Source organism: Lissotriton helveticus, chromosome 11 (genome assembly GCF_964261635.1).
Source record: "Lissotriton helveticus chromosome 11, aLisHel1.1, whole genome shotgun sequence".
In the NCBI taxonomy this organism is placed as follows: domain Eukaryota; kingdom Metazoa; phylum Chordata; class Amphibia; order Caudata; family Salamandridae; genus Lissotriton; species Lissotriton helveticus.
Window position 1 is genome coordinate 1,107,412,150 of NC_136072.1, and position 11,719 is coordinate 1,107,423,868.

The 11,719-nt window shown below is 43.4% G+C and overlaps 1 protein-coding gene across 1 annotated transcript in view; it reads left to right on the forward strand.

The window, feature by feature from the left end:
* Positions 1-11,264, forward strand: part of LOC144792658 (glutathione S-transferase theta-1-like) — a 156,489-nt gene extending 145,225 nt beyond the window's left edge. The window contains exon 5 of the mRNA XM_078667804.1: positions 9,756-11,264. Within this exon, the coding sequence (XP_078523930.1) occupies positions 9,756-9,953 (198 nt within the window). The 3' untranslated portion in view covers positions 9,954-11,264. The remainder of the gene's footprint in view (positions 1-9,755) is intronic.
* Positions 11,265-11,719: the final 455 nt, after the last annotated feature.

Below are 11,719 nucleotides of genomic sequence, written 5' to 3' on the forward strand. Positions count from 1 at the left end.
TGAACCAAGCATCCAATCAGAAGGCAGGACGCGCAGTACGTATGGCACAGGCGTGTAGTAAAGGGGAAACACTTAATAAGGTCACTGAAGAGAGTTGGACAGCTCTGTGGGTTCACTACCTGTTGCTGAGATCTCTGTGACTCCAGAAGGGTCACGTTTCATTTTGCGGCGTTGATAACACGTACACAGGGTGTTATTTGCAGCGCTGTGACACTACGCGCCTACGAAAGAGAAGAAAGCGCTACAAATGGCAGAAGTATGACAGAAAGCGCTGCAAATGGCACAAGTATGACAGAAAGGCCTCAAGACGCCCGTTCTCCGCCGTTCTTGTAGCACAGGTACGGGAAGCGCCAGACGTTGCCCAGGCCCACGGCGAAGCCCACGCAGGACATGGTGAAGTCCATCTGCCGGGTCCAGGTGGCGCGCTCAGCCGTGGGCTCCCGCAGCCCCTGCGGGGGGTACACCCCGGGCCACTTGACATTCCCAACGGAGGTGGGCACGATGCCGACGTGTGCGCCTACGGGTCTAAGTTGCCCTTTCTTCTCCTCCAGCGAGCCATGACAGGTCCCGTTGGAAAGCGACCCCCGACACTTCTCCATTCGGAAATCCGTTTTCAAGTTTTTGTAGCGTTTTTGTCCCTCTGCGAGGCGCTTCAGTCGGGTGGAACTGCCCACCACAGGGGGCACCCCGTTAGTCTGTCGCTGACTCGAGAGGGCAGGTAGGCGAACAAAGGTTCCAAAACAATGCAAATTTAAAAAGAAAGCCAGCGAGTGGTGTGCGCGCGCGCCACTGCGAGCATATGTTTTGAATTCTCGCGGCTGTCAAGCCACGATAATTCAAAACATATGGCCTCTGGTGCGCGTAACAGACACCAATAGGCCATGGGCGGAGCTACGCGACCGCCCATGGCCTATTGCGTGTTCTGTTGCAAAACAGCACGCACGCGAAGGCCAATGAAAATGGACCTTGGAAATAACACGCACGAACTGCGTGAAATTTCCAGGTCCATTTTCAAATCCCCGGGAAAAGGAATCTCACTGCGCGACACTGCATGCGCAGTGTACGGCAGGCCAGAGCCCTAAAAAGTGATCCTCCGGTTGCATAGGGCTCTTGTTAATAACCCACTAAGTTTACTGTCTCACTTTGACTCTCTCAGTCTCACTTTGTCTCACTAATTCGCAAAGTATCACTCATTCTACTCTGACCCACTCTGTCTCACGCAGTTCCACTCATTCTGAATTACTCGGTCTTACTCTGCCCCACACACAGTTACACTCACTGTCATTCTCCCTCCCTCACTCATATTCATTCTCACACATACTCATCTTTACTGACACTCATTCTCACTCACTCCTACTCCTTCACTAACTCTTTAACTCACACATATAGTCACACAGACATGCTGACAGTGTTGAAATGGTGCGGGCACCTTCATGCATGCATCTGTCAGCAATCAGACAATATTGCTAGCTGCCTCAGTTTGTTGCTGGACCCGAAATGGATCTGCATTTTATATTTATTGTGAATAATTATTCACTCTTGATGCATTAAAAATGGACTGTAAAACAGGAAGGGTGTAGTGTAGCTGTGGAGCCCATAAGGAGAGCCACCACTGGTCCAGGGGCACCAATCCATCCACTCAATTCTCCATCCTTTCAATTATCCACCCCCATTCATGCATCCATCCATTCATCCATCTTTTCAGTTATCTATCGATCTGTTTCCTTATCCTTTCTATCATACTTTCACTCCATCCATCCCCCTCCCTCCCTTTGGCGCATCCATCTATCAACCCTTTCATTAAGCCATCCATCCTTACAACCATCCATCCACCCTTCGTCCCATCCATCTATCCATTTATACATTCCTCCATTTATTTTTTCACTCAGCCATCCCTCCTTTTACTCACTCATCCATATATCCATCAATTCAACCTTTCACTTATCCATCCTTTAATACAGACATATATCTACCTTGCCTTTCCCTCATCCATCTAATGTTTTACTCATCCATCTTTAAATGCATCCTTTCACTTATACATCATTTCCCTCATCCATGCATATTTTCACTCATCTGTTCAGCCACTCATCCACCCTTTCACACTTCCAATCATCCATCCTTTCACCCATTCTTTCCTTGATCCATCTTTTTTCTCCTCATCCATTGATTCACCCTTTCTCTCATCTTCCATCCTTTCCCTCCTTCAGCCATTCACCCTTTCACGAACCATCCATCTATCATCTCTCCCTTTCACCCTTCCAATCTTACATCCATCCTTTCACAGTCATTCATTCATGCATCTAACCATCTTCCATTCATCCATCCTTCCACTCCTTCACCCTCCCAGGTTCATTATGAGCCTTTGTCTGCCCAGCTGCAGACAGAAGAGGCCCATCAAGAACCCCATTCTCTCTGTAGCTGCTAAAGCAGGGAGGAGGGTGGGATGGAAATGGGCGGGGTGGGGAGTGACGATGCCCTTGAGACACACTTACCTCTTAGTCCACTAGTGCAGTTGTCAGCAGCTGGCGAGAAGGAGTACTCTGTGTGCTCAACTCCATAATGCTTTTTTTCAAAATGAAACCAAATGCTGTACTAAACACGTGTTACTGTTGGGAGAGCAGGCCCCTGTGGTAAACAACCTTTACAACGCAACTTTTAGAACGCACTACCACTACAACGCATTTTTTACAACGCAAAAACTTTTACAACGCATACCATTACAACGCATGTTTTTACAACGCAAGTACTTTTACAACGCATGCCATTACAACGTAAGTATTGGTAAGTATATAATTATATTTAATATTTTATATGGTTTTTTTTTTTAACGTTTTCAGTATTTGGGTAAAGGGGTATTTTTAGGGTTTAGGGTCAGTTTTCAGTTTTTGGGTAAAAGGGTATTTTTAGGGTTCAGGGTCAGTTTTCAGTTTTTGGGTAAAGGGGTATTTTTAGGGTTTGGGGTCAGTTTTCAGTTTTTGGGTAAAGGGGTATTTTTAGGGTTTAGGGTCAGTTTTTGGGTAAAGGGGTATTTTTAGGGTTCAGGGTCAGTTTTCAGTTTTTGGGTAAAGGGGTATTTTTAGGGTTTAGGGTCAGTTTTCAGTTTTTGGGTAAAGGGGTATTTTTAGGGTTTAGGGTCAGTTTTCAGTTTTTGGGTAAAGGGGTATTTTTAGGGTTTAGGGTCAGTTTTCAGTTTTTGGGTAAAGGGGTATTTTTAGGGTTTAGGGTCAGTTTTCAGTTTTTGGGTAAAAGGGTATTTTTAGGGTTCAGGGTCAGTTTTCAGTTTTTGGGTAAAGGGGTATTTTTAGGGTTTAGGGTCAGTTTTCAGTTTTTGGGTAAAGGGGTATTTTTAGGGTTTAGGGTCAGTTTTCAGTTTTTGGGTAAAGGGGTATTTTTAGGGTTCAGGGTCAGTTTTCAGTTTTTGGGTAAAGGGGTATTTTTAGGGTTTAGGGTCAGTTTTCAGTTTTTGGGTAAAGGGGTATTTTTAGGGTTTAGGGTCAGTTTTCAGTTTTTGGGTAAAGGGGTATTTTTAGGGTTCAGGGTCAGTTTTCAGTTTTTGGATAAAGGGGTATTTTTAGGGTTCAGGGTCAGTTTTCAGTTTTTGGGTGCACGGGTATTTTTAGGTTTCAGGGACAGTTTTCAGTTTTTGGGTACAGGGGTATTTTTAGGGTTCAGGGACAGTTTGGGGTTTATGGGGTACAGGGGTATTTTTAGGGTTCAGGGACAGTTTTGGGTTTATGGGGTACAAGGGTATTTTTAGGGTTCAGGGACAGTTTTGGGTTTTTAGGGTACAGGGGTATTTTAAGATTTCTAAATTAATTTGGGTTTTTGGGGTACAGGGGTACAAGGTAAAAAAAATTATATTAAATAAATTAAATTAAATTAAATTATATTAATTACATTTATTTTAATATAAAATATTATATACTTACCAATACTTACGTTGTAATGGCATGCGTTGTAAAAGTACTTGCGTTGTAAAAACATGCGTTGTAATGGTATGCGTTGTAAAAGTTTTTGCGTTGTAAAAAATGCGTTGTAACGGTATGCGTTGTAAAAGTATGCGTTGTAACGTCATACATCCGGCCCCTGTACCCTACCTACAGTCTGCTCCTCTGTGATAATCAACAAATTGTTGCAACTCAGTCCCTCCTTCTCTTCATCGGCCTGCCCCATCCACTGATGCGTAACTCCTCCTAGGGCCACTGTTCATGCGCCCCAAAAGAATCCATGGCATTCTAATTCACCACTCCCTGTGCAGCAGGACATCTGCAAAGTTCACTAGAGTTCACCCAGGAGATTCAGCACACTTCCTCTTAGCAGTAAATTATTTTTAGCTGCTCTGTTTATTTTCCCTGTCTTGCTTCTTATATGAGGGTGGCAGGGCAACGCCCCTTTTGCCCATGAACACCAGTGGCTCCTGGTCAGCAATCAAACACTGTCACTAGCTGCCTCAGTTTGTTGCTGAACCTGAAGCAGGTCTGCACTTAATTTTTACTGTACCAAGAGTGAATAATTATTACCTTTTGATGCAATAAAAATCAGAAGCGGCCCGTGGAGGGAGTTCCACGGGGCGGGGTAGGGGCATGGTGGGGAGTAGTAAACTCCGTCTCATGGCCGACCAGAGTAATGTAAAGAAATAAATAAATAAAACTAATTTCATTGTGCACACAACAAGGAGGATGTAGTGTAGCTGTGGAGCTCATAAAGGAGAGCCACCACTGGTCCAGGGACATCCATCCATTAAACTAATCCATCCACTCAATCCTCCATCCTTTACCTTATCCACCCCTTTCATCCAACCATCCATTCAATCATCCTTTCAATCATCTTTCGATCTTTTCACTTATCCATCCACCCTTTCGGTCCATCTGTAATCCTTTCACTCCATCCATCATCCTCCCTTTGGCTCATCCATGTAGCCACCCTTTCACTCAGCTATCCATCTGTGTTCTATCCATCCATCCACTCATACATACCTCCATTTATCCTTTCACTCATCCATCCATGCTTTCACTCATCCATCCATTCATCCATCAGTTCACCTTTTCACTCATCTATCCTTTCATCCAACCATCTTCTACCCTGCCTTTCCCTCATCGATCCTTGTTTTTACTCATTCATCTTTACATACATCCTTTCACTCATCCACTCATCCATCCTTTTACACTTCCACTCATCCATCCTTTCTCATCATCCATCCTTTCACTCCTCCATCCATCCACCCTTTCACCTATCCATCCATCCATGCATCCATCCATCCACCCGTCCTTCCTTTCACTCTTCCATCCACTCACCCTCCCAAGTTCATTATGGATCTGTCTGCCTAGCTGCAGTCAGAACAGGCCCATCAAGCACTCCACTCCCTCTGTAGCTGCTAAAGCAGGATAGGGGGTGGGGTTGATGCAGGAGCTTAACTGCACACTTACCTGTTAGTCCACTACTGCAGTTTTCTCCAAAGTTGGTTCCTTCCTTCTCCTCAGCCGTCTATGGCTGAGATAAGGAGCGTTCTGTGTGCTCAGCTCCATAATGTTTTTTTTTCAAAGTGAAACCAATTGCAGTACTAAACACGTGTTACTGGCAGGAGAGCAGCCCCTGCATCACACCTACTCCCTGTGATAATCAACCCCACCCATTCCCTCCTTGTCGTCATCGCGTGCCCCACCCCCAGCCTTGAAGTGCATGGAGTTTCGTGACTCCTCCCAGGGCCACTGCTCATGCACCCCAAAAGCAACCGGATCCATGGCTTTCTAATTCAGCACTCCCTCTCATGTGATGTCATTGTTGTAGCTTGCACCTAGAAGTCGAAGAAAACCTCACCTGGCTGGGGCTCGTGCAGTAGGACATCTGCAACGAACACGAGAGTTCACCCAGGAGATTCAGCACACCGCTGATTCAGCTGCTCTGTGTTTAATTTCCCTGTTTTTGCCTCTTCCCCGGAGGATGGCAGGGCAATGCCCCTTTTGCCCTTGAAGAACAGTTGCCCCTGCTAATGTGTGTGACACCATAGTTGGTACACTCCATTTGCAGTACAATCTTATTTAACCAGCACTTATTGATGGAGGCAATCCTTGCATTGTTTGGATTTAGGAACCTGTTTTGTAACAACAAACTACACTCATTCTCTGGTGGGAACATGATATAGGGGTTGGTCGATTCAAACTAGCAGGTTACCTACTCATAGAGGTAAGAGGATAGGTAAGATTAAATTTAACTGAGGTCACCAGATCCAACAGAATGGATGTTTTAAGCGTTTGAACAACTTTATTCAGGTGGAGTGCACACCCTCATCTCTGTTACTAGCCAGGCACAGGTGTGAACGTGGGCAGATCTGTGTGATAACACAGAGCGAGGGCTCCGCAGTAGAGGCACCTTTTTGTTACATGAAAAAACGCAAATGGGAAATGGAGACCAACTTGCAGAAGCAAGTCGATAGGTAGCTCTCATTTCGAAGGTACTTAATTTTTTAAACAGTTAAGTCTTTATCCATATTTATTTCTGTTAATTCTATCAATACTGATCTACATTTATTTTTCACTAGCTGTACCCTGCCACGCGTTGCTGTGGCTCAGTCTGGTTAAATGGAAGAGAAAGAAAAGAGGAGGGGCACGTTTCTAATATGTTTAATTTCACAATGCTTGTGGGCACACAATATGTTTTTTGTGACTATTGTCACGTATATATATAAACACGCGCTAATGTTGCAAAGTGAACCAACTCCTCCCCCTTCCCTCCACCCACTTCCCGGTCTGCCATCCTGACACCAACTGTTCATCCTAATATATGTAGACTATTGTCTCTATGCGTCCTTTCTTAATGTTACAAAGTGAACCAACTCCTCCCCCCACTTCCCGATCTGCCATTCTGACACCAACTGTCCATCCTAATATATGTAGACTATTGTCTCTATGCGTCCCTTCTGGTTGTTGCGCAGCAACAAAATCGATAGGGTCTGTTCGACCTTTCGATTAAAAATACGTGAGTATTGGACACCCGTGTATTCGAATCCAACGTTGTGTATATATAAACACGTGCTAATGTTGCAAAGTGAACCAACCCCTCCCTCCACCCACTTTCCGGTCTGCCATCCTGACACCAACTGTTTATCCTAATTTACGTAGACTATTGTGTCTATGCGTCCTTTCTATATGTTGCAAAGTGAAAGAACTCCTCCCCCCTCCCTCCACCCACTTCTTGGTCTGCCATCCTGACACCAACTGTCCATCCTAATATATGTAGACTATTGTCTCTATGCGTCCCTTGTAGTTTTTGCGTAGCAACCAAATCAATAGGGTCTGTTCGGCCTTTCGATTAAAAACACACGCGTATTGGACACACGCGTATTCAAATCCCATGTTGTGTGTATATATAAACACACGCTTAATCGAATCCAACATTGTGTCAACATTTCAAATCAATCGGTGAAGAACTTTTGGAGATTTAAGATTTTGAACAAACGACCATTTACATTTTTATTTATATAGAAAGATAAAACTAGTTTTTTACCATTGTTATTTAAGGAGAAAACCTACCCTTGCATTCAGTTTAATTAAGATGCTCGGAGACCTGATGGCTCTCATGCAAACTTCCCACGTTCTAAAAATACGTGCCTCGCCTTTACAGAGAAAATGCAATTCATATCAATAAAATAGGATATTCATCGAGATGTTCTGTCTCTGAGCCCCCAAGTCTATAAATGACCCATCAAAAATGATTTTATCTCTGCTATGGTTTGGTTGAGACAAACATGTTCTCTCTTAAGCTCTCAGCTTGCCATTGGAATTAAATTCCCCCACCCATAGCCCCATCAGTTAGAACTCTTTTGAATCAAGGAACCTGCCAAGAAGAGCTGGAAGGACTGCCAGGAGAAGTACTGCCCCTTTGCTGTGTTGTTCCTTTGCAGGGTTGGCCTGCAGTTGCTGCTTCTTCCTCGGACAGTGAAAGGACTGGACTGAACTTTCACGTGGTTGTGGAGTATCTCTAAGGGCTTGAAGTGGAGTTTACCTCCTGTTTTGGAGTCTCAAGGACTGCAAAGACTTCACCAACCTCTGGGTACCACGTGTGGAACCGTAGTTTCAGTTGCCACAGAGGGAGGAAAGCAACCTACTCCGCCACTGTCTTGAAGGCACCGCAGAGGGCCCAGCTGCATCTTGCACCGTGACCCTGGACTCACAGACGACGACGACGACTGCTGCCTGCTGACTTTGACACCCATGACTGCACTGTGACTTTGCAGTACCACTTGTAAGTTTTGCAACTCACCGCCCAGTCCATCATTGCTGTCCGGACCGACATAAGCCAGCTCCCCGCATCCGGCTCTGTTGCCTGCACCGTGATCTGCAACGAGCACCACCTTTACTCCGCACCGCAGCCCTGGTCTCACTGACGCCGCTGGGCGACCGTGACGAGCCGCTGCCTGCGCCGTGCCTTGAGGGCACCGCACACCACACCGTTATGCTTCACATTGCAACCATGACGTTTACCACAACCGGCCCACACGCACGTTACTGGGCGCAACAAAAAGTTTACAAGTCTGCTGACACCATGAACGACTCAGTCGGACGAAACTGTTGGATTCTGTTTTGTTTTTAGCACCGTGGTAGCACCGGAAGGAGCTATCACCTTCAAGAATTGCATTTTTATGGTTATTCTTACAAAGTGCATATTTTTAATTACTGTATATCAGATTATTATTGTTTTTGTTTTGAATATATAAACTATTGAATATTTTTCTAAACTTGTGTGGTGTCCTTTTGTAGCGTTTTCACTGTGTTACTGTTGGTTCTGGGCAAATGTTTTACACACTGCTTTGAGATGAGCCTGACGGCTCATGCCCAGCTACCAAGGGGGTGAGCAGGGGTTATTTCAGTAGTGTATCCCCCTTATCCTGACTAGGAAGAAGTGTCTCTACTTGGACAAAGGTGCAAACCATTTCCCAACTAGAAATCCCCATTTCTAAAAAGGCTCTTATTCCGTTCTGATTGCTGCTGGCCTCCAGAGCCGCCAATTCTTTGTGACTCAATAAGTGGCTGGCAATGATGCAGTATCCTGTGGCTCACAGGAAGAGATACCACTTTCATATGTTTTGTCTCTTTGGTACTGCTTCAAAACCCTGGTCTAGTTTGTTGCTTGTATGGCAGAGGTGTTGACATTGGGATAATATTTCGGCATCTGCTGCTGTTTTATTGCAGGTTGGACCTATTTGCTCCAAAGTAATTTATTTATTTTTGCTAGATCTGAAAAATATCTGGATTTGTATGCGTAAAAGTGATTAATTTTTGCAATTTATGATATATCCTGATAAAGTTTCCTCCTAAAGTGTGTAGGGTTTCTTGAAACAGTTAGTCAACTAGAATTTTCAATTAATAAAAAAAAAATGACTCTATTGGAAGCCAAGGGAAATGAAGGTGGTGGAGGGAGGTAGTTCTAACGGCTAGCATGGTGCTGATCTCCAGATCCAAACTGCTCTATCTTATCAGCAGTGATGGTAATAGAATACAGTAATGGCTATTTTAGTAACAATTATAACAACTCAACATGACCGAGTGCACAGAGCAACCTGTTGTCCTTGGGTGGTTAAATAATCCGTATTATTGTTAGCCCAATGGTACTCATTTTATCAACCTAAAAGAATGAGAACCAGAGTTAAATCCATCTGATTGCAAGTTGTTCTCCTTCAGCATATTCTTGTAATTTGGCAACATTGAGTTAACCTGCAGGTCGGAAGCAGAATTCATGTCCACTTGTTGTTATTGCAGGTTATTGGTGCCGGTGAGGACATCTTTAAAGACCGCCCGAAACTGGATGCCTGGCGTGAGCGGGTGGAAGCAACCCTGGGCACAGACCTCTTCCAGGAGGCGCACAAGAACCTGCTGGGCTTTAGGAATATGAAGATGGAACCCCTGAACCCACAAATAGCTGAAGCATTGAAGGCCGTACTCCTCCACTTTAAGTAAAGAACTGTTGTTTATAACGGAGGAATCGTCTAATTCAGCGCAGCATGGCTAGAGAAGGCTGGCAATGCTGATGGAGTCCCAAACCTCACTTGAGCTCATTGAAGCATTGCAGAAAAGCACGAAAGAGACGAGACTTGCACAAAACACTCTCTCTTTGTTATGCATTTATAAATAAAAAAATATATATCCCCACTTGTTCAAATGCATCCTTAACAACACACATTAAGGAGGCTGATTGTAGAGTTCTGCATAGAACAGACTAGCTTGCTGGTCCAGATAGAGGTAACGCCCATTGACCTTATCTTCTCCAGGCTGGTCCTTCTAACGAGGTACAAAGATCTTTTAGAGAATGGTAACTCCTCCCGTCCCAGACCCAAATTCTAGTGGTTGTGGGTGAGCATCCTCTCTGATGCTTTGAGACACAACTCCTGGACTCCATCCTGAGCTTTCCTTTTTACAAGCCTCTTTAATTCTATTCTTATGGTTCAAGTGGTTTAATTGCGTTCAGCACACATCACAGTACCAAGGATTGTTTAATTGGCATGGGGTAGGTCCAGGAAGGGAAACATGAACATAAGTAGCTGCCATAAATACTTGTTGCTTTTTCCACTGTGCCATTGGTTGACCAACTTCAATCTGATGAGTAATGCTCCCAGTTTACCATTTCTACTGATTTTTACAGCTAAATACAGTCGGAAAACCATTCAGTTTCCTGTATTTATTTTTAAATATGGATAATAGGATTCTCTTCTTGTCTGATTCTAATGTCGTGACTGCTTGGCCAAAAGCTTTCCGGATTGACAGATAAGGAGTTAAACAAAGAGAGGAATTTTAGTAAAGAGGCTTGAACAACAGTAGATATGTAAAACTTTGATACTAAAATGTTCATGTTTTCATATACGTGCATTGATTTATCAACTGTGGGTGTTGACATCATTGAAACCTATTGGGTGTTCTAGCATGAAAGCATATTAATCAGTTACATAAATGAAAATATACAACTTAATTTTTTCACAAAACCCAAAGTAAATAAGGGTAAGTACACTAGCAAACAATTAATATAGATAAATACTGACTGAAATGTTAAAAAGTAAATATCTTAAAAGCAGGAGCCCTACTTATGAGTCGCTTTAACCCGCTCTGTGCATATTAGAGATGTACGAAATAGAAAGATTCAAAATGTGTATGCTTTTGTGCCTTATCACTCAATTGCAATTACTAGTTTTAGTGGTGAGTGAACTACTATGTAGCAATTGATTTGGTTGTTATTGAATACTATTAAGTGATGAAAATCCAAAAACTGTTAAAATACCTATTGCTCTCGGTTGTTTTTTCCTAGGTGATATTTTTTTGATTCATAAAGTTTTGGTCTTCCCAGAATAGCTATTTTGTGTATTCTTAGATGTCTGTAGTTTTTGCTCTGAGTGTTTAGAATGTTATGATAATGTCTACTATTGGGTTATTTGACTGGAAACTGAAGAATTATGTTTTAATCTTGGGTCCTCTTTGACAAAATATGCAGTTTATTTGTCTGTGCTTCTCAACCATGGTGGAGATGAGGACAAAAAAAAAATAAGAAATCAAACTTCTTGGTGGATGTTAACAGGTATAAATGTCCGCACACTAGAAATAAGTTCATTCGATTCTTGTATCTATAATACATTGGTTTCAAGGGTATGATTTGTGCTTTTCTTGGTGCCAATACAATGTCCCTAGATTCATTCTGAGATTGATCTCGCACCACCGATATGGCCGTGTAGCATATG